This window comes from Malus sylvestris, chromosome 14 (assembly GCF_916048215.2).
Source record: "Malus sylvestris chromosome 14, drMalSylv7.2, whole genome shotgun sequence".
Taxonomy (NCBI): domain Eukaryota; kingdom Viridiplantae; phylum Streptophyta; class Magnoliopsida; order Rosales; family Rosaceae; genus Malus; species Malus sylvestris.
Window position 1 is genome coordinate 20,740,927 of NC_062273.1, and position 23,551 is coordinate 20,764,477.

At 40.3% G+C, this 23,551-nt stretch overlaps 1 protein-coding gene and 1 pseudogene across 2 annotated transcripts; one reads left to right on the plus strand and one right to left on the minus strand.

Annotated features, from left to right (window-relative positions):
* Nucleotides 1-8,152: 8,152 nt before the first annotated feature.
* Nucleotides 8,153-9,472, minus strand: LOC126599101 (cytochrome P450 94A1-like; annotated as a pseudogene).
* A 6,223-nt stretch (nt 9,473-15,695) lies between these two features.
* LOC126599315 (ubiquitin carboxyl-terminal hydrolase 9-like) lies at nt 15,696-22,939 on the plus strand. Of its 2 annotated transcripts, none has more exons than XM_050265669.1 (14): nt 15,696-15,974; nt 16,138-16,291; nt 17,355-17,603; nt 17,795-17,939; nt 18,192-18,251; nt 18,357-18,452; nt 18,802-19,206; nt 19,315-19,455; nt 19,662-19,832; nt 20,197-20,454; nt 20,819-20,970; nt 21,270-21,797; nt 21,903-22,173; nt 22,397-22,939. In XM_050265669.1, the coding sequence occupies exons 2-14, from the start codon at nt 16,140-16,142 to the stop codon at nt 22,559-22,561; spliced, it is 2,793 nt and encodes a 930-aa protein (XP_050121626.1). In that variant the 5' UTR covers nt 15,696-15,974; nt 16,138-16,139; the 3' UTR covers nt 22,562-22,939. The 2 variants fall into 2 exon arrangements, with proteins under 2 accessions (XP_050121626.1, XP_050121625.1); XM_050265668.1 differs by having other exon boundaries at nt 15,697-15,974; nt 16,121-16,291.
* The last annotated feature ends 612 nt before the right edge of the window (nt 22,940-23,551 follow it).

Consider the following 23,551-nt stretch of genomic DNA (forward strand, 5'->3'; position numbering starts at 1 on the left):
TAAGATGGCATGTCCCAATGCCGAAACTGGCAATTTTGATTTCATGAGCAGAATGTGAGCTATTAATTGAAGTCGTTTGATAAATGTTTCTACTAGACCATTTTGAGTATGGACATGAAGAACATGGTGTTCAACATCAATGCCTAGTGTCATGCAGTAATCATCAAAGGTTTGAGACGTAAATTCACCAGCATTATCAAGTCAGATTGACTTAATAGGGTAATCTGGGAACTGTGCTCGCAACTTTATTATCTGAGCAAGAAGTCTCGTAAAAGCTAAATTTCGAGTAGACAAGAGTCAAACATGTAACACCTGTTATCTTAACGGGTCGTGTCGTGTCACACCTGTTATCTTAATGGGTCCTTAACATGTCGGGCGGGTCACTTTACCCAACGGGTAAAATGACTCGACCTGTTATGACCCGTTAAGAACAATATTTTTTTTCTTAAATTTGCACATACCACACATTGCCACATAAATATTACTTCAAAACATTAAAACATATTTGTCGTTTAAGTACTACATCTACACTCGAAAATAAGTGCCTAATAAAAAAATAATACATACACTACTAATCTATTACAAATATTAAATGTGCAAGGATATGCAAAATGAAAAAGTTTTTGTTTTCAAGGTTGTGAAGTCTTTCTCAAAAGTTTAAACCTCAATTTACAAAATCCTCGATTTACATCGATCATCATGAAATTGTATTGGAACTTTGGCTTGATCTCAACCAATCCAATGGTCATCAATTTTTAAATTTAATTTAATATATATATATATATATTATATAATTATTATAGTTTTTAGGGGTATAAAATTGTTAAATTAATATATATAATTATTATAATTTATTCATATTTTTATTAAGTATAACATAAGATTTTGTGATATCCACTAGTGTAAATATTTTAAATTGAAGATCGAATTCATTCTTTGTATTCATATAAGGTCAAGGAGTGTAGCTGTAAAAAAATCATCAAAATCGGAGTTAAAATAACTGTTAAGTCGTGATTTTTCGTTTTATAACCGTAGAAAAGTTTTGTCCCTTTACTTGATCTCTGAATGTTTGTTTTTTGTAATTTTTGGCGTATGCGATCTCGAAGTATATACAAACATGTTTGATGGTTAGATGGTTGAAGCTAGTTTCGTAGAATGCGTGTATCTCATCAAAACAATAGATTCACTAACACTTAAAAGTTTATTCATACTTTCATTAAGTATGACATAAGATTTTTTTGTATCCACTAGTGTAAATATTTTAAATTGAAGATCGAATTCAATCATTGTATTCATATAGGGTCAAGGAGTGCAGCTGTAAAAAATCATCAAAATCAGAGTTAAAATGACCGTTAAATCGTGATTTTTCTTTTTATAACTGTCGAAAAGTTTTGTTGCGTTCCTTGATCTTTGAATGTTTGTTTTTTGCAATTTTTGGCGTATACGATCTCGAAGTATATACAAACATGTTTGACGGTTGGATCATTGAAACTAGTTTCGTAGAATGAGTATCCCATCAAAACAATAGATTCACTAATACTTAAGAGTTTATTCATACTTTCATTAAGTATAACATAAGATTTTGTGGTATCCACTAGTGTAAATATTTTAAATTGAAGATCAAATTCATTCATTGTATTCATATAGGATTAAGGAGTGTAGCTATAAAAAATAATCAAAATCAGAGTTAAAATAACCGTTAAATCGTGATTTTTCGTTTTATAACCATCGAAATTTTTGTTTGGTTACTTGATCTCTGAATGTTTGTTTTTTTGCGATTTTTTGCTGATACGATCTTGAAGCATATACAAACAAGTTTAACGGTTGGATCGTTGAAATTAGTTTTGTATAATTCGTATCCCATCAAGTTCGATGGTGTGTGTGTATATATATATATATATATATTTATTAAGTAGATTTAAATGTATTTATTTTGTACGTATAATTGATCGGTACATGGAGCAGTACATCACGTGTTATTATAAAAATAGTGAGATATGTCATATGTGTGATAAAAAGTTAATAACTTAAAAAAAATAAAATTTCTCACCACTTTTATTAATTTTCATTTTTCCCTCTCCTTTTTGTTTCCTTTTGAGCTTTTCTTATAATTTTCATTTTTCTCTCCCTTTTCTTTCTTCAAAGGGCAGCAGTCTACCCATTTTTCCCTCTTTTTTTTTGTTTCCTTTTCAGCTTTTTTTATAATTTTCATTTTCCCTCTCTTTTTCTTCAAAGGGTGCGGCATGAATGGAATGGAATTAAGGAATCAATGGATGCATATTAATTAATCATTATTATAGTTTTTATAAAATTTAATATATATATATATATAATTATTATAGTTAATTTAATATATATATATATATATATATTATAGTTTTTAGGGGTATAAAATTGTTAAATTAATATATATATATATATATAATTATTTTAGCATTTTTTTAGGGTTATAAAATTATAAAATTAATATTCTGCTTATCGTGTATCGTGTTACCCACGTGTATACCCGAATTAACCCGTTATCTTAACAGGTGCTTATCGGGTTACCCGATAACGACCCAATTCGTTATCGTGTCGACCCAAACATTTGTTAATTTCGTGTTGTGTCGTGTCGGGTTATCGGGTCAGGTCAGGAATTGCCAGGCCTAAGGGAGATGCATTAACCAAATCCATAAAATATCAAAATGATCTTGTGAACACGGAAAATTCCTGAAACGAAAGAGACAAGAACAAACGTGCACAAACAAATATTTGTATTTGATGATTTTGGGTTACAATCTCTCTCTATTTTGATCCTCTGATTCGATCTCCGTAAGGTGTTGAATTGTGGATGTTTCGTTGATCCAAGGGCCGTCGGGGCTTGATCTTGGATGAACTGTTGGAAGTTTCTTCAAAGGGTCGTGGGCTTGATCTTTGAAGGTGGATTTGAGCGGATCTTCAAAGGGGCTTTTGGGCTTGATCTTGAAGAACAGTGATGAACGGGTCTTCAAGGGCTTTTGGGCTTGATCTTGAAGAACGGTTGGATGTATGGATTTGTCGACGTTGTTGATCCAAAGGGCCGTTGGGGCTTTGATCTTGGATGAACGGATGATGAACGATGGTGCTTTCTTCAAGGGCCGTCGGGGCTTGATCTTGAATTGGTGGATGGTTGATCCAAGGGCCGTCGAGGCTTGATCTTGAATTGGTGGATGATTGTTGATCCAAAGGGCCGTTGGGGCTTGATCTTGGAAGAACGATGAACGAAGAACACTTTCTTCAAGGGCCGTGGCACTTGATCTTGGAAGAACGAAGAACGAAGAACGAAGAAAGCTTTCTTGATTCTTCGGGAACCTGGATGCTTGAGAGCTTCGGAGTTTCAGAGCTTCAGAGCTTCAAGGTGTAATATGAATTGGTTCCCTCTCAAATGAATGAAATGGGCTTGTATTTATAGAATTTTCCAAGGCCTAATTTTGAATATAATATCCCAGATGAAATAAGTCGTTTCTGCCAGGTGTTGACACGTGTCTTATTTGATGACTTTTCCAACTCATTTCAATTTTCGTTGAGTCACATGCTACGTGTAAAATTTATGCAATACATGAGCGTTGACACTTTGATTTATCGGTCAACATTTATTTACCGAAATTTCGATGTCTACAAATGCCCCCACTTCAAGGCACGTCGTATACATGTGCTTGTCACGTGTAGGAGATGCGTTTTGAAGTCTCTTACTGTAGATGTCGATCCAAGGGCCGTCGAGGCTTGATCTTGAATTGGGCTGGAGATTTCTTCAAGGGCCGTTGAGGCTTGATCTTGAATTGGGCTTGAGATTTCTTCAAGGGCCGTTGAGGCTTGATCTTGAACTTTGTTTGAAATTTCTTCAAGGGCCGTCGAGGCTTGATCTTGAAGGTTGAAATTGGACCACAAGGAGCTTCATGTGGTAGATGATCTTTGGCTTTGGTAGTGGGTGAATCGGCACGTATTTTGTTGCGCTTGTTGACTTTCCACAGCTTTGATCTTGAACTGGGTTGGAGGATTTTCTGGATTCCTCCAATTGTTGATTTTCCGCAGCTTATTCTTGAACTAGGTTTTGATTCAAGGGTGGTAGACACTTGATCTTGAATCGGACTTGTGATTTCCTCGATGGCCGTCGAGGCTTGATCTTGAATTTGGTTGGAAACTTCTTCAAGGGCCGTTAGGGCTTGATCCTTGAAGGTTGACTTGAACACATGACAAGCAGGCACGAGGTGAAGGTGACGGCTTGTTGCTTTGTTCAATCTTTTTAATTCACACCTGAGCAGTTTGGTCAACGGTATGATCTTCAAGATTGAGGGGTTCTTCTTCCAGTTGGTGACTTGATCTTTAAGGATTTGATCCAAGGGTGGTGAAACGGCACATGCAGCCCACAACGCCTAGTAAGTCGACCCAAGAATTTGAGGGTCAAAACAAGTTCACTGTCCTCAGGCAGATGCGACATCTTCTCGAGTTCTTCATCTCGGACTCTTTCTGCTGAGTTGACTGTGCATGCTGCATTCTTCTCTGCTTGTTTCTTCAGGTAGATATGGCAGCTTCTCGAGTTCCTCAGTTCGGACTCCTTCTGCTGAGTTGACCGTGCAGACCGCATTCTTCTCTGCTTGTTCCTTCTGCACCTTGTCTCCACATGCTGCATGGTATCATTTTCACTTGCCTTATCTGTTCTTCAGGCAGATGCGGCAGCTTCTTTGAAAGTACAGCAGCAGTGGAAGGCGAGTACTCGAGAGCAGTGCTAGGTAGGCAATCAAGGAAGGGTTCCAAGCAGTCGGTTCCTTACCCGAGTTTGAGTGGAAGTTCCGGCATATTGTTTTCTTTATCCTTGTCTTTGTAGGTAAGAACAAGGACAAAGGAAAGGACAGGGAGAACGCATGATATGAGATACTCTTGCTTTCTACCCTGGTGATATGAGATACTTTTGCTTTGGAGTCATTGGCTTGCAGAGGTACCCCAAGGAATAAGGAACACTGGGTAACTCAAGAGGCTTCGTTGGGAAGGCATTCTCAGAGATGAAGAAAGGTTCTGTATGTCTGCTTTGCTATGGAAGGTGAAGATGGACAGTTATAGGAAGTTCTTTAACACCTGTAGATGTACTATTCTTTCACTCGTGTCGGCAACCGTTGGATGATTGAACAGTATACTTCACGTGCTTTCTCCTTCACCGAAAATCTTCGACAAATTGCCCGTGATTTTTACCAAGCTGAGTGTGCATGTGACAGGTGTTGACGCGGCTGAAAAAAGGATGGCGCCTCTTCGATAACTGGGATCGGCGCTTCGACAAATTACCCGTGATTTCCGCAAAGCTGAGTTTGCGTGTGATGGGTGATGACGTGGCTGAAAAAGACTGGCGCCTCTTCGATATCTGGGATCGGTGCTTCGACAAATTGCCCGTGATTTTCGCAAAGCTGAGTTTGCGTGTGACGGGTGCCGACGCGTCTGGAAAAGCAAGATGCTTCTCCGATTTCTGAGCTTGCCTCTTCGATTTTTGAATGGCCTCTTCGAATTCTGAGCTCGCCTCTTCGATCTCTGAAATCCCATCGAGTGCTGATTTTTTATAGAGGCACGCTGTTCGTTTCAAAGCACACTTGAATTTTCACTTGTGAAAACTCCCTTCTTGCACTTCTAAGATCTTGATTTGTCCGATCTCTTCTTTCTTCAATACTTTGAAAATGTCTGGACCCTCCGACCGTCGTTTTGACTTGATTCTTGGTGAAGAGGCAGTCCCGCCTTCTCCAGACAACATATGGCGCCCATCCTTCATATCCCCTACTGGTCCTCTTACCGTTGGGGATTCGGTGATGAAGAATGATATGACCGCTGCGGTGGTGGCCCGGAACCTTGTCACTCCCAAAGATAGCAGACTGCTTTCCAAGCGGTCTGATGAGTTGGCTGTTAAGGAGTCTCTGGCCCTTAGTGTGCAGTGCGCGGGTTCTGTGTCCAACATGGCCCAACGCCTATTTGCTCGAACCCGTCAAGTTGAATCGTTGGCGGCTGAAGTGATGAGTCTCAAACAGGAGATCAGAGGGCTCAAACATGAGAATAAACAGTTGCACAAGCTCGCACACAACTATGCCACAAACATGAAGAGGAAAATTGACCAGATGCAGGAATCTGATGGTCAGATTTTACTTGATCATCGGAGGTTTGTGGGTTTGTTCCAACAACATTTGCCTTCGTCTTCTGGGGCTGTACCGCGTAGTGAAGCTCCGAATGATCAACCTTTGGCTCCTCTTCTTCCTGGAGTTCCGCCGAGTACTGAGATACCACCTGAGCAATAAAGACTCCCTCCCGTTTGTTTGCACATTTGTAAATTTTTTTTTTTTTTTTTTTTTTTTTTTTGGTATGTAGAATGCAATTTTATGTAAAAATTCCCAGAAAAATAAATAAAGTGGACTTTATTTCTCTCAATGCAATTTTTTTTTTTTTTTTTTTTTTTTTTTTGGCTATATATATATATTATGTACATATACTCTTTTGTTTTTTTTTTTTTTTTTATCTTTTTCTTTTGGCCAGACGCACCAAAGATCCCTTTTTTTTTTTTTTTTATATATATATTTTGCCTTTAATTATCTTTTTCTTTTGGTGCTGGATGCACCAAGTTCCATATCATTTTTTTTTTTTTTTTTCTTTTGTTTTTTTCTTTTTGCACATGGTGCCCATGCATTACCAGAAACTTTTGATCTGCCATGGGGCTGTACCCCATCTTTGATCCACCATTCCTCTTTCCTCTTTTTTTCACGTGGTGCCAGATGCACCACCACCTCTTCTTTTTTTTTTTTTTTTTTTTTTTTTTTTTTTTTTTTTGTATTTCTTTCTGTATAAATTAGGATGCTTGGCGGAGGGATTTGTAGGGAAGGATGAAGACGACGGAGATGCTGCAGTTGAGGCTTCATGACCGGCTAGTCGTTTGACGGCGGTTATTGAAGTTCTCCGCCGTTTGACGTTTTGCCACTGCCACTACACAACCATTGCTCCGCCACTGCATTATTGCTACCTTACACTGCCGCCATTGCACAGCCGCTGTACTGCCTGCCGTCGCAAAGGAAGGGATCATATTTGTAACCTGGGCACTTCCCACCAGACCCCCAAGCGTTGCCACAAGATCCTCGAAATCCACCTCCATGAAGGGACTTGCCAAGCCGTTGCTGTTCATGGTGGAGTCAAAGACCGTATCGCCAAACTTGAGCTCATGTGAGCTGTCGGACGTGGTGTCGCAGCTCACCCAACCTCCAGGGTCTCAACCTTTCCAGGTGCTTCAGCTACAGAAGCTATCTTATCATCCAGTGCTGGCATTTGGTTAGTAGAATCGGGCATTTCTGGCATTTGGTGAGAGGATGACTCACTCTTCCGAGATTGCAGTCCAGTAAAGCGTGCAAGATCAATCCGTTGCTGAGTTCCCCAATATGAGTTTATTGTCCGAGAAACAAAAGACAGCAGATTTACAAGTAATGTTTGAGAAGCAAACTCGTCAGAAATTCGATGCTCTAGTGTAGCAGTTGTGAAACGCTGGAGTGTTCTAAAACACAAGAGCTCCTCTCCAAACGACTTCTCAATGACTTCACCTTGGACAGTGACACGGAGTGAACCATGAATTGTATCCGGTGGTTGAGACAATATAGCAAGATGGGTGGGACCACCTCCCCTTCCAACAGTGCCACCACGACCATGGAACATAGTTAGCTTCACACCAAATTTCTTAGCAATGTTGATAAGCTCCTCCTGTACCTTGTATAACTGCCAGGCTGCAGAGAAACGCCCTGCATCTTTACCAGAATCTGAGTACCCAATCATGATTTCTTGCGTTCCGTTGATCCGCTCTCTATACCAATCAATCGAGAAAAGCCGTGACAAAGCAGCAGGAGCAGCCTCCAGATCTGCAAGCTTCTCAAACAGTGGAACGACTCTTAGTGGTTTCTTCACGTGGCATTCACGTTGCAGGAGCTCAACTGCGAGCACATCAGATGGAGCAGTCGCCATTGAGATGATGTATGCTCCAAAGTTATCAGATGGAAGTTCTGATATCACATGTAATGTGTCCAAAACATCAGAGATTTCTTCCGTTTTTGGAAGATCAGGACCAAACAGTAGGCGCTTGCCACATAATTCAGATAAAAGCCACTCCTGACGGCGTTCTTCAGACCACTCACGATAGGAACCAATTTCCAGATGCTTGGTGATGGCGTCGATCAGTCCGTTGGCGCAGAACGAGAGGGAGCAGTGGTCGATCCAGATTTTGCGAGCGCCGAAGAGGGAGATGCCGTCGCCGTCCGATTTGCCACGCCAGCCAACGTGGGTGGGGCTGGAGGCGATGTTGGTGTTGTCGGCGGGCTTGCAGTGGGTACAGCCTCATGTTCTCGCACAGCACCGCGTGGGTGTACACCATCTCCTTCACCTCGTCGTAAAACTCCTCCCGCTGCTAACTCAGACGACGCCGCTTCGTTGATCTGCCTCAAGATCTCGTTTTCTACACATGGGTTCTGCGAGAGAAGCCAGAAGAACCAGGTTAGAGCCGCCGATGTGGTGTCCCGGCCTGCGAGGGTGAAGCTGATGACGATGTCGGTGACGAACTTTGCGTCGGTGTGGCCAGAGCTCAAGAACCGGGAGAGCAGATCTACAGATCCCAACACCTTCGCCTCGCTCAGATCCCGCTTCTTTTCTCTGACAATGGCTTTCGCGAACTCGCGGACTTCTGACTCGACGGCACGGAGGCGCTTTTCGGACCCGATTCCGAGAGCCCTTTTGAGTTTCCATACTGGGTGCAGCAATCTGAGCCTGTCGCTGCTGATTTGCACGGCTTCGTCGAAAGCCACTGCGAATTTGGCTTCGGGCAGAGAGGGCAGGAGGCAATCCGGGTCGTACCCGAAAGCAATTCGACAGATGTTGTCGAAACCGAAGCGCTGAAGAATGTCTTGGAAGTCCAGGACTGAACTGCTGGCGGCGGAGGCGGAGAGAATTGGAATAAGGCGGTCGGAAAGCTCGGGGTCGACCACCTGTTCGACAAATTTACGCAGAGACTTGGTGTTGAACTCGTGGCTGGAGACTTGGCGCTGGAACTTCCAGTTATCTCCATCGGCGTTGAAAATGCCGTCGGGAAGAGGTCGGCGAGGGTGGTGCGGAAGGTCTCGCCTTTTTGGTAGTTGGGGAAGTTTGGTCTTCAGGATGTGCTGGACAATGTGGGATTGGCGGAGACGACGAAGCGGCGGCCGAGAGAGTGGTGGAGAGCGAAGGTGTTTGATGGGGAGTTGATACGGAACTGATCTTCTGGCCTTTGTTGCCGAGCTACAGGTCGTATCGCCGGTGCAGACCCGTCTCCAGTAGCCAAGGTGATGGTGTTGCTGCAAGTCGAAGGCACGGATGGAGGAGAAAACTCGGATTGGAGCTTTGAGAGCCGGGCCTGAGCTTTGTTGGGCTCATGGTTTGGGTCTAAAGAGACGGGCCTGATTTTGTAGCTGGGCTCAGACATGTATATATATATATATACATTTTTTTTTCTTTTTAGATAACATATGTATTATTATTATTATTATTATTATTTTTTTTTTATTTTTAAAGAAACTGTAATTTAATTTGTACCAAGAAAACTGCAAGTAATTTTGTAATAAAATTGACCTTCACCAATGAGACTTTAATCAAATCCTTTTTTTTTTTTTTTTTTTTTTTTTTTTTTGATGTGACTGAACTCGAAATCGAATGCTCAAGCTGCCTACGTACACTTCCAAAGAAAGAGATCAAGTCAAAACGTAGTTCAAATGCATACATTTTTTTTTTTGGTATTTTTCTTTTTGTGCCGTTTGCAGTTTTGACTCATGCAGGCAAGGAGTGTTGGTGTCGTTTGTAATTTCAACTCGTGCAGACAAGGAGCATTTGGTGCCGTGTTGCAGTTTCAGCTCGTGCAGGCAAGGAGCGTTGGGGTTGTCTTTTATGCTCGTGCAGACCAGGAGCGTTGATGTTGCCTTTTATGCTCGTGCAGACCAGAAGCTTTGTGCCATGCAGTTTAGACTCGTGCGGGCGAGGAGCCTTGTGTCTTGCAGTTTAGGCTCTTGCAGACAAGGAGCTTTGTGTCTTGCAGTTTAGGCTCTTACAGACAAGGAGCTTTGTGCCATGCAGTTTAGACTCGTGCGGGCGAGGAGAATTTGTGAATTTTGTCAAGCAATCCGGGAGAGGCGTTCCTCACAATTCTCATAGCAAGGAGCTTTGACCGCGTGATTGAAGAAGTCTTCGGGCAAGAAATCGCGCATCGTGATGGGGATGGACGATCTATGTGTCGAAATTTCATCATCTTCAACAAGTTCACGTTGCTTTGAAGGTTGACAAGAGCTGCTTTGCCCCCTTTCCGATTGGCGGTCTTGTGGAGGAGACGTATGCTTCTTGTGCAATTTCTTAGAAGTGACTTGAGTCCATCCTTCTACTTTGCTTGTCTTGGAGGATGCCCCCAGTGGTTGAGGTGAAAACTTTGAGTCGGAAGAGCCAGAAGTGAAGGTGGTACAGTTTGACTCCCCCACATCGTCGAGATCTAGCTCGATGATTCCTTTCTGAGCTAGCTTCATGATGAGATCTTTCAGCACGAAACACTTTTCTGTCGGATGACTGATGAAGCGGTGGAATTTACAGTACCTTGGACTGTCGGTGCGATTCATTTCTTCTGGCCGTCTGCATTCAGGCAAGCCGATCACCTTCTTTTCCAGCAAGTCTTCTAACATGGCAACCACATCAGAGTCGGGGAATGGATAAGTTTTCTCCTCGAGCTCCTTCAAAGTGCGTCTACGCATCTCTTGATCACGAAAGCCTTCGGCTTGAATTGCCTTGCCTCGTGTGGATATTTTGACGGGAGATGTGTTAACCGTCATCACTTCCTTGGTGGGTTTCCATGCAGCCTTTTCCACCTTTATCCCAAGAGCTTTGTCGTTCTTGTAGTCGGCGATCGGTTCTTTCTTCCCATGATGGGCGATGCTCAACTCCATGTCATGGGCGCGAGTGGCCAATTCCTCGAAAGTCCGTGGTTTAATGCCTTGAAGGATGTATTGCAAACCCCATTGCATGCCTTGGATGCACATATCGATTGAAGAGGTTTCCGAGAGCCTGTCTTTACAGTCGAGGCTTAGAGTGCGCCATCTGTTGATGTAGTCAATGACTGGCTCATCCTTCCACTGTTTTGTGCTCGTTAGCTCTAGCATGCTCACAGTGCGGCGGGTGCTGTAGAAGCGGTTGAGGAATTCCCGCTCCAATTGCTCCCAGCTATTGATGGACTCAGGCTCTAGGTCCGTGTACCACTCAAAGGCATTTCCTTTCAGCGAGCGCACAAACTGCTTGGCGAGGTAGTCTCTTTCTGTCCCTGCGTTGTTGCAAGTTTCGACGAAATGTGCAACGTGCTGCTTTGGGTTTCCTTTTCCATCAAACTGCATGAACTTTGGTGGTTGATAACCCCTTGGCATCCTTAGGGCATCAATCTTCTTGGAATAGGGCTTCGAGTAGAACAAGGAGGTATGTGAGCTCCCTTCGTACTGTGCCTTGATGGTGTTGGTGATCATCTCCTGCAGCTGCTGGATAGAAAGAGATCCCATGAGTGCCGCTGCTTGGTCTGGCTCCGGCTTCCCATCGATTTTCTTCACCGGGGGTTCTTCGTCTCCGCCAGCTCCTCCCTTTAGTGGATCATCCTCTGGGTCGGGTTTATCGCCATCCTGCGCCTCCAGTCGGTTGACTAGTGCTGCAATTTGCAAGTCTTTTTCTTCCACAGTTCGGGTTAGCCTTGCGATTGCTTCATTCATTTGAGCCAGCTGCTCATCGATTGAAGTTGCTCCAATGGTCATGACTTGCATGGCTGAACTGTCGCTTGAATCGGCATCGAAGAGCATGGATTCAGAGTATTTCCTTGGGCTTTCCCCCCTTGGTGCCCTTAGTGAGGCTAAGGTGATCAAAGGCTCGTGCCTTGGGTGTTTTTGTTCCTTTGGCAGAGTTGATGCAGAGGCGAAAGAGGCGGCAGAAGTAGCTCTTGCCATGCTTCGAGTTGTGATGCCCAAAGTGACACCAGTTGCGACGAGGACGCTTTTGTTCTTTGCGCCGGTTGCGGGAACAGTTTGAGCCTTCCTTGATGCCATTAATTTTGGAAGTGCGCTTGAATTTCTTGAACGGAGAAAGAGATGAGAGGCAGAGATTGTCCCACTGGGCGTGCCAATTTGTGAACACGGAAAATTCCTGAAACGAAAGAGACAAGAACAAACGTGCACAAACAAATATTTGTATTTGATGATTTTGGGTTACAATCTCTCTCTATTTTGATCCTCTGATTCGATCTCCGTAAGGTGTTGAATTGTGGATGTTTCGTTGATCCAAGGGCCGTCGGGGCTTGATCTTGAATGAACTGTTGGAAGTTTCTTCAAAGGGTCGTGGGCTTGATCTTTGAAGGTGGATTTGAGCGGATCTTCAAAGGGGCTTTTGGGCTTGATCTTGAAGAACAGTGATGAACGGGTCTTCAAGGGCTTTTGGGCTTGATCTTGAAGAACGGTTGGATGTATGGATTTGTCGACGTTGTTGATCCAAAGGGCCGTTGGGGCTTTGATCTTGGATGAACGGATGATGAACGATGGTGCTTTCTTCAAGGGCCGTCGGGGCTTGATCTTGAATTGGTGGATGGTTGATCCAAGGGCCGTCGAGGCTTGATCTTGAATTGGTGGATGATTGTTGATCCAAAGGGCCGTTGGGGCTTGATCTTGGAAGAACGATGAACGAAGAACACTTTCTTCAAGGGCCGTGGCACTTGATCTTGGAAGAACGAAGAACGAAGAACGAAGAAAGCTTTCTTGATTCTTCGGGAACCTGGATGCTTGAGAGCTTCGGAGTTTCAGAGCTTCAGAGCTTCAAGGTGTAATATGAATTGGTTCCCTCTCAAATGAATGAAATGGGCTTGTATTTATAGAATTTTCCAAGGCCTAATTTTGAATATAATATCCCAGATGAAATAAGTCGTTTCTGCCAGGTGTTGACACGTGTCTTATTTGATGACTTTTCCAACTCATTTCAATTTTCGTTGAGTCACATGCTACGTGTAAAATTTATGCAATACATGAGCATTGACACTTTGATTTATCGGTCAACATTTATTTACCGAAATTTCGATGTCTACAGATCTACAAGGTGGTTGAATAGGCCCACAAATATCCCCTTGAATTATTTGAAAAAATGATGAGGATTCATCATTAATCTTTAATTTTGATGGTCTAAATACCAACTTCCCATAAGAACAAGCCTTGCAAGGGTTATCATTTGATATAGCAATGTGTCTGCTCAATAATGGATGTCCATTAGAGTTGGTAATGATTCTATGCATTATGGTGAATACTGGAAAACCAGACGGTCATGCCAAGCATGTAATTTTTTGGATAATGAACTTTTGGTTCATAATAGTATGTGCTTCAATTGTCTTTATGTATTATGTATAATACAATGCACTCGATAAAATCATACAACTTCTCCAATGTACGCTTCTGGGTATCATTAGAGGTAATGCATAGATATTTCACATTTTCTGCACTTTTTGTTTCAATGTGGTATCTATTTAAACGTATGTCTTTAAAACTCAACAAATTTCGAGTAGATCGATTAGCATACAACACATTTTGTATGAACAATATTATTCCATTTGGTAACATAATCTGAGCTTTTCTTGAGCCTTCAATTATATCTAATTGACCTGATATTGTTGTTACCTTTACTTTTGTAAGCATCAAGCTTGAGAAAATATTTTCGATCTCGAAGTATTGTATGTGTGGTTGCGCTGTTTGCAAGACAAATATCTCTGTCATTGCTTTTGTTTTGAGAATAACCATAGTTTTTATCCATTCTCTGAGTAAAGGAATCATAGTTAAAAGCAATTTATTCATAATAAAAGAAATTGAAATGTCACTTTTATTGAATTGAAATGCGAGCTTTAAACTACAAGTTCAGATAATAAGAGTACATCAAACAAAAATGATTCAATCGGACATATACACTTTATTCCATCTTTCCACAATGAAGTCTGAGACATCCATGATTCTTGCCTTTCTAGTTCCACTAGCCCCGCCTGTGACCTCGTCATCGTTTGTAATTTTTACCACGAGAGGATGTGATGTTCACTTCAAGGGAATCATCATTCATTTTTGGGAATGTCGCCGTCCAAAAGGTCTGGACTGATGATTTTTCATCAAGAGCTCATTATTTTGTTCAGCCACAAGGAGCATCGGTATCAGCTAGTTGTACTTAGTAAAGCCTCGCTCTCTATATTGCTGATGTACTCAGCAACCGACTTGAAATCCCGAATCCTCATGTGTGTCCATTCATAATGAGCCCTTGGGAGAATCACCGTTTTCTGGTGATTGTATCTATTTCTCAATTCCTTCCAAATGGCTAATGGATCTTCAATCGTTAGGTACTCGCTCTTCAATCCTTCATCAAAGTGGCGACGGATAAAGATCATGGCATTCACTCGATCTTGAGAAAATGCACTGTTTCCCTCTTTGATGGTTTTTCCAAGATTTTTTGCCTTCAGATGGGTCTTGTTATCCACTACCTAGGTAAGGTAGTTCTTCCCAGTAATATCCAGGGCAACAAAATCAAGTTTTGCCAAGTTCGCCATTTTTCTAAAAGAAAAATGAAATGTGTAAAAACTTGCAATAATATATATTATGGATGAATGTAGTGTTAAAACTTCTGGTTCTTACAATTTTTTTTTTTCATTTTGATGTTCAGACCAAAATGATAAGCACTCGAAATTTCAAGCTCGAGATTTACATAATTAATGAGGAAGACGATTGTACTATACCACTCTCATTGAAACAATATAGTGTAGGATGGACGATTATACCACACCACTCAAACAACAAGAAATTTAAATATGCAGAGCAGGGTGGGCGATTATAACGCACCACCTACAATTGCTATAAAATTAAATCTGCAGTTCAAGATGAGTGATTGTACCGCACCATCTTTGATTGAAGTAAAATTAAAATAAATAAACACTGAGTCAGTAATTAAGAGTTATACCAAATAAGAAATAAAAAAAATATAAGTAATTGTTATATTGAGAACTAGGCTAAGGCATGGTGCTAGCAGATCTTGATGAAGGTACATCAAGTAGGTGAGGCAGGTGAGGAAGAAAAACAGTAAGATCCTTGGAGGAAGAATTTTTCGGCGAAGGGAAATGAGAGCTGGTTACGGTTAAAGAGTCGTGCTGATAACGTGTTATAAATAGGCAAAAGTTAGAGATATAACATTTGCTAGGGACAGAAGCGAAGTGGTTGCAATGTATCATATTGTTTAGTTTCGTAACTATAACACATAAGGATCGTAGGTAAAGAGAGGAAGATAGAGATATTGATATTATTGCTTTCATTTCTTTTATTTGCGGTGTGTTGTGATCACATACGAAGTGCTCTTTATATAGAGCCACATCTGTAAAGAACCAAAAAAAAAAATGATTGCCTTTTTGAAAAACATCATATAACAACTATAACACTACTAGTCTCAAGTATTCCTCACATTTAGCTAAAGCACGTAAACATTCATTCCCACAATTTTTACAACAAACTATTGTATATTTGATCGACATTTTTAACCTTTAATTCATTTCGTTAAAAATGGTGACCGTTGCGTCCACCAACACCATGGAGTCTTGAGGAATTCAATTTCTCTCTTGTGGAGTTGGGCCTTTTACCTTCTCCTAGTCTCCTCTCTCTCTCACTCTCTCTCTCTCTGGATATAAAAAAAGGGACTCGGAGTCTCAAACGAGTTCAAACAAAAAAAGGGACAAATCGTTGAAAAGGACGGTAAGAGATTTCTCTGGATTCTCTCTCTCACCCTCTCAAAGTCCCCCCACCCCCAACTGCAATCCCTCCACACCTCCACCAACTACCAACTGCAATCCCTCCACACTTCCTTCGCCGTCCAGCGGCTGCTGCTGCTTCCTCACATTCTCTCTCCGACGCGATCTGGTTCGTCCAATTTCTCAGTCTTGCTCGATATTTGTATGTTTAATTTGTTGCTTGTGGGTTTTATTTAATTGCGGTATGGATTGAATTGGGTCGGATTCGAATTTGGGATCTTTGTTTGTTTCTAATTTAACTTGTTGATTGGTTAGCTTGTGTGAATCACCAGTCATGACGATTCCGGATTTGGGTTTCATGATGGAAAACGGAGCTAGTTGCTTACCCAACACGCCGGAGGAGGAGAAGCGGATCGTCGATGAATTGGCCCGAAAATCGGAGGCCAATGTCAAAGAAGGCAACTTGTTTTATGCTGTTTCCAATGGGTGTGTGCTCCTATTTCTTTGAATTTAATGCTAAAGGTTTTATCTTTGCATTGGCTGCCATCTTATTGCATGTTTGTGTTGCCTTTGTTTTGAATCTTTATTAAGAAGTGCTTTCGCATCGTAATTGTTTGGTTAATTCTGGGTTTTTAGCTTCTTCTGGGCTTTACGTGCTTTCTAAGCCAAAACTATACATTTATGCTATGCTTCTGCATTGGGCAATTGGGTATTTTGATTAAGTTTGTTTCTCTTCTTTTGTGTCAGTCATATGGTTGCTTTTTACATTGAGTATAAACTTTAGCTCAAGGAATTAAGTCTGTGAAATCGCAAAATCGCACCAAAAACATGAGGGAAGCGGTGTGCTGTGGTTCACCTAACTCACACCAAGTCCACATCGATTTGGATAGGTTTTTAACTGAAAGTGTTGCATTTACTTAGAAGGCTTGAGAGCCTTTTTTGAGAGTGAGAGTGAAGGTACTTGGAGGTAGTTACTATGAGAGGGGGAACCTTTTAAATAGGCTAAGGCTAGAACCGTTTTAACTTGTGGGCCTCCTTCATGGACCAAGGCTGGTGCAAATAGGCATGGAAAACCATACAAACAGGATTCCCCCAAGTCTCCCAAGCATTCATTAGGACCTGTTTGAAACTGCTTTCAGGATGGCTTAATCCACAATCTGAAAACCTGAGGTGTTTTGGGTATTGTTTGACATAAAAGCTTAAATAGTATTTATGTATTCTAAAAGTTCTTTTTAGTGTTCTAGAGGAGCACCTCCCATCTACTTTTACAGAAGCATTACTAAACGGGGTTTTAGTCTGTTGTTTTTAGAAAATTTGGTTGTGACATTGTTCAGTATGGCCAATATCTGGTTCAGTTTTTAGTAGGGTAAAATTTTCAGTACACTTTGTAGAACAAATTTAACATTACTTGCACTATAAACACCTATACTACTATCGGAGTAACACTACCTTGAAGACTTCTTGACTGTACTTTGGGGTTACTGGTGATTGTTTCAATAATAAAGATGCTTGCATGTTTGTAACTAGCTTCATTCTACTTTTTGTCCAGGTGGTACTCAAGCTGGAAGAGGTATGTTGAGCAAGGTGCTGGAGAACATCTATATGATGAGCAGGATTCTGTGTCTCATAATTTGGATATTTTCTCATCTAAAATTATAGCTAGGCCTGGACCTATTGATAATTCTGATATAGTTGTAAGTGAATCTGAGGGAAACGATTTACAGCTTCATAGAACACTGCTGGAAGACCTTGACTATGTCTTAGTTTCTCAAGAAGTTTGGGAAAAGCTGTTCGACTGGTAAGTAATTATTTCGCTCATCAAACCACTTTCACTTGCACAAACTTTCCGCTTCTGTTTTCTTTTTAAAATACACGGCATGTTTTTAATAGCAAAGCGCAATAGAAATTAGGTGCAAGGACACCTTTTTCATCTTTTGTTCTCCATATTTTTTTATAAAAAAATTATTCTTAAAGAATCAAATGTTATAGGTACAAAGGAGGCCCAGCATTACCAAGAAAGATGATTTCTCAGGGTGATCTTATCAAGAATCTGATGGTGGAGGTCTACCCATTATGTCTGAAGATTATCGATTCAAGAGACAACAGCCAGACAGTTATAAGGTTAAGCAAAAAGGTAAACTCATCTTCCTTTTGCTTTTCCTTCGTACACATACGTTTTGGAAATTCTTTAACTTGTAGAAAAGGATATGTAAGGGGAGGAGAAAAAAAAAGGGGGGGGGTTGCCATCTAGAGTTGTATTTTCATTATTTTTATTTATCTGATGGTGTTGAATTCTTGGAAATATGTAAACTTATGGCTGTCGTGGTTGTGATGACTTTGACCATATGTATATAATGAAGGTTCAAACAAATTGAGTCTTTTGCAGGCTTCTGTACAGGAGCTTTACGAGAAGGTGTGCAGAATTAGAGGAATAGAGCAACAAAAGGTACATACATATAATTGTTGTTTCTCCACTTGCTGTCTTTTGGGAGTTTTCTACTTCAGTTAATTCACATTGGTTTTTGTTTCGTTCTTAATTTTTTTATCATAGGCTCGTATTTGGGACTACTTCAACATGGAGAAGAATTCATTGTTGGTGGTTTCAAACCAAACCCTAGAGCAGCTGAACTTGCAGATGGATCAAGAAGTGAGTGCTGTATTTATCATTCATTAGGATATTCTTTGTTACTTGAAATGAATGATTGCTTATCATAAATTATTACACAAAAGAACAAATAGAATGGGTATAGATTGACATGAGATATACTAAGTTGGTTTTATAGTCTACTTATTACTGATTAAGCTGCATTTTCAAGTAGAAATTTGCTGTGTGGTTGTGATTCATACACTTTCTTATTTCCAGCTTGGGGTTGGGAATTATGTGTATTAGCACTTTGCTTCGACTTCTAAATTCTTTCTGGAGGATCTTCAGATTTGTCAGTTGTGACGATTATTTTGATTCATCTCTAATGACTCTCTGGATACTTTTCCTGCAGATTCTTCTTGAGGTGCAAACTGATGCAAACTTTTCTTCTCAATTCTCCATGGATTCAACAGGAAATGAGTTAGCATTGGTACCCCTGGAACCCTCAAGGTCATCTATCACAATTGCAGGGGGTCCTTCCTTGTCAAATGGTCATTCAATGGATTATAAAAGTTTTAATTTGCACCAGGGAAGTGCCTTAAGCAGCTCAACGTCAACAGATACAGATGATAAATATTATGCTTATAATCCAATGAAAAAAGTAGATAGGGGAGGTTTGGCTGGATTGCAAAATCTTGGAAACACTTGTTTTATGAATAGTTCACTTCAGTGCTTAGTCCACACACCTCCGCTTGTTGAGTATTTCTTGCAAGATTACTCTGATGAGATCAACACTGACAATCCCTTAGGAATGCGTGTAAGTGGTTATCTTTTTCATATTTTCCTCACGCCTTCTCCATGTTGATGATATTGTTGAATATTCTCCTTTTTTTTCTTTAAAATCTGACATGTAGTAATTTTGCAGGGTGAGCTTGCTCTTGCCTTCGGTGAGTTGTTGAGAAAATTGTGGTCATCAGGACGAACGACAATTGCACCACGTGCTTTCAAGGGAAAACTTTCTCGATTTGCTCCCCAGTTTAGTGGCTATAATCAACATGATTCTCAAGTTAGTACTATTTTTTTTCTGAATGTCTTCTGTTTAAGGCTTTTCAATATAATAGTATGCTATTGTCTAATGTTGAATGTGCAATCTTGTTTCTTTTTAAAGCAAAAAGTCACTGATCTTGAAAAGCCACCAAGAGTGATTGTCTAGGGTATTTATAACAAGCTACATTTTATTGTATTTTTCTGAATGGTGATTTCTTTTTTCAGGAACTTCTTGCTTTCTTACTTGATGGACTACATGAAGATTTGAATCGTGTCAAGAATAAGCCATACATTGAAACAAAAGATTCAGATGGTCGTCCAGATGACGAAGTTGCAATTGAGTGTTGGAAAAATCACAGAGCCCGAAATGATTCATTGATTGTTGATGTTTGCCAAGTAAGAATTCTTTTTATCATACAATGTGTGCATATTGTGACTGCTAGACCTTAAATGTCCGCTCTTTTTCTCTCTTCAGTAATCCTATGTTTATTATGCTAATACATTTCAAACATTCTCAACTTTGGGAGTGTTTCAATTTGATTCTTTTGACCAATTTTGATCCATTTATATCGAAATGGACTTGCTCTTTTGTATTTAGCTGTCTTTTTTTTGTTTCAAGAGTAATTTTTGCTTCTATGTGTTGTTGGATGTTCCCTTTTTGTCATACAAGGAATCTCTTTCTTAATGTAGGAATTTTGGTTAAATGTACAAGGTTTTTCTTTTTGTTATTGACTCACATTCTGGTTTAACTAATGTCCAGGGTCAATATAAATCAACATTGGTATGTCCAGTTTGTAGCAAGGTTTCAATTACATTTGATCCCTTTATGTACTTATCATTGCCACTACCTTCAACTGTCACCCGGCCAATGACGGTGACTGTGCTTTATGGTGATGGGCGTGGTCTTCCAAGGCCATACACTGTAACCATGATAAAAGATCAATGCTGTAAGAATCTTATTGAGGCATTGGCTACCGCATGCTGCTTGAGGAGTGATGAAACCCTTCTGCTTGCTGAGGTAATATGGAGTTCACTGACAGTTCCTTTTGTTTTTTCTATAGCATCAAACCTTTTTGTTAGCTCGTAATGATTTGTTGGTTCATTTCACCATTCCCTCTGGTTTAACTTTTTGAGCTACAGATGTAGCCTATTATGTTATCAAATTTATGGTCTCATGAGGCGTTGGAAACTTCTCATCCCCATTCCCCAATTAACTACATGCACTATAGATTGAGGCTCCATGCATATGTTTCTCTGTCGACCACATGCAATATATTATATAGGGACTGCAAGTTGAAGGGGTGTTAACTTGATATATATTATCGTGGCACCTAACAACTTAAGTTTTTGGGTAAAATATTAGTCTAACACTTCCATTTCAGGTATATGAACATCGAATTTATCGATATCTGGACAACCTTTCTGAACCATTGTCTTCAATTAAGAATGATGATCGGATTGTGGCCTATCGGTATTCTAAAGAAAAAGTAGCTTCCAGTACCAGACTTGAAATAATTCATCGACGGCAGGAAAAGTGAGTCTGCTTCCTTTATCTCTACCAGTTGAGTTTGCATGTTGGTAAACTTACAAATGTGAACTCTGTTTTGGCCCTGTACTTCTGAGGTTTAATTTATACGAGCAATGAATGCTAATTTCATTGAAAAATCTAAGGCCCATGGAATTGTTTTATATTTGTAAACCCTGTTAGATAGGTCATTAAGTATAATTGCTTAATCACCTAGGTTCTGCGTGTATCCATTGGATGGGCTCTTTTTCATTATTGTTTTTTCCTTTTTGGCTAAATTATTAACAAAAGTCATTGTCAATTTGCAGATGTGCATTAGATCCTCTGAAGGGTCAGAGAAAGCTTTTTGGAACACCTTTGGTTGCCTATCTAGGAGAAGACCAAATACGTGGTGTTGATGTTGATAGAGCAGTTTCTAGAATTCTGTCACCTTTGAAGAGAGTAGTTAAGCTTCATAGCACGAAAGAAAATGGATTAGTTTCAGAAGCCATTGCTGAACCATCAAACAACCACTTTTTGAGGCCCACGGAGAACATAGAACTAGGGGAAACATCAATTGGTGAGTTATCCTTCCAGCTATTTTTAGCTGATGAGAGGGGTATGACCTGCAAACCAATTGAAAAGTCTTCGTCCCTAAGTTCTGGTAAACTCGTAAAGATATTTGTGGACTGGACTGACCAAGAAAACGAAGTATATGATGCTAGCTATCTCATGGATCTACCTGAGGTATACAAGAATGTGTTCACAGCGAAGAAAACTAGGCAAGAAGCTATTTCCTTATTTACATGCTTGGAGGCATTTTTGAAGGAAGAACCTCTAGGTCCCGATGATATGTGGTATTGTACTTATACCCATTCTAATGGTTTCTGTATGGCATTATTTACGATTTTCAGGCAAGTAGGTATCATTCTTGACATATGTTCTTGACTTTTGCAATACAGGTACTGCCCTAAGTGCAAGGAACATAGACAAGCTACAAAGAAACTAGATTTGTGGATGTTGCCAGAGGTTCTTGTTTTTCACCTGAAACGGTTCTCATACAGCAGATACTCGAAGAATAAACTTGATACTCTGGTGACTTTTCCAATTCATAATCTTAATTTGAGTCAATATGTGAAAAGCAAGGATGGAAAAGCTCATCTGTATGAGCTATACGCCATTAGCAACCATTACGGCGGTCTAGGTGGTGGGCACTATACTGCATATGCAAAGGTAAGACAACTCTAGCGCATCTGACCATTTTTTATTTGAACGGTTTTTACACCGCATATCGGCCAAGTATTCACATTCTTCACTAGTTTTATCTTCTACCAAAAAAGTTCTCTAATCTATCGTGCACCATGCTTCTTTCAAACTATAAATTTGGCATATGCCGTTAAGACAAAATGGTTATCTGTTTGAGATCTAAGGTACTTTTACTCTCTCAATTTTGCAGTTGATTGATGAGAACAGATGGTACCATTTTGATGACAGTCATGTATCTCCAGTCAATGAAACTGATATCAAGACTTCGGCCGCCTATGTGTTATTTTATCGGAGAGTTAAAAGTGGACAGAACACCGGAGAGGCGGAGTCATCCGGGACTCATATGGAATCTTGAGTGCGGATCTAGTGCATCTTGCTATATTGCAGAGTTTTGAAGCTTCCCACCAAGTTAAGCCGACTTGGTGCAAGAATGGTTGAACATACAGATTGCACGACACGACACTGGGCGTGGACCAGAGCCTATTACAAGGGGACGGAGCTGCATGACATGGCTGTTGGCACTAAGAACTCCATCTCGTACAATATTTTTTTAAGAAAAATAGCCATTAACTTGTTGGGAAGGGTAGCAAATTATTTTCAGAACTTCCGTAAGATGTTCTTGTTATAACGTCTGCCATGATAGGGCAGTGTAATTGTAGACAGAAATTTTTTTGTACTGGAACACTTGTGTAATACGCTGAACGAAAGTTGAAAGAGCCTCGTGTTTTACTTATTCGTTGCACTCTAGATGCCCCTTGGACGTTGGCCCTTATTCCACTTTTCCCCCTCCATACTTTCAATCGATGCCTTGTCCCCCAGACGTCATTTTTGTCACGATTCTTGGTTAATTTCATGACATACACTGCACAAGTGCATATGCAAGATAACGATAGGGTGAATTCTTAGGGGTGCCGTTTGATAATCATTTCGATTTCATTTCTTTTTTTTAGTACATCGATATTTTTACATTAAGGGGAGGGAGAGTTCAGCAAAGTCACATAATGAGCAGCCTAATTTGGTAACGAATTTGTCATCCACGAGATTCGAATTAAGACCTCTCACTTCCAAGTGAAGAGGAATACCACCAGACTGTAGTACTGAGTGACTTCGATTTCAGTTCTTGTTTTCACTGTTTTACTACTTTCTTGGGACCGTTTGATTCTATTTCATTTTCCGTTTATATATTTGAAAACCAAAATCTTGTTTGGTAAATTTTTCCATTTAAAAAAATAATAATAACTGAGAACTACTTTCTTGAGTTTTCAAAATTTGGCGTTGAATTTTCACCTTTTGGTTTTCAACTTTTATTTTAAAAAATAAAAAATAAACACTAAGAGTATTTAAG

What these genes read in the sequence shown, in the direction of transcription:
- LOC126599315 (XM_050265669.1), top strand. Translation starts at nt 16,140, where the DNA reads ATGACGATTCCGGATTTGGGTTTCATGATGGAAAACGGAGCTAGTTGC. An exon ending in ATAATCAACATGATTCTCAA is followed by an intron (nt 19,456 to 19,661) that starts GTTAGTACTATT and finishes TTCTTTTTTCAG; the next exon opens with GAACTTCTTGCTTTCTTACT. An exon ending in CTAGGTCCCGATGATATGTG is followed by an intron (nt 21,798 to 21,902) that starts GTATTGTACTTA and finishes TTTGCAATACAG; the next exon opens with GTACTGCCCTAAGTGCAAGG.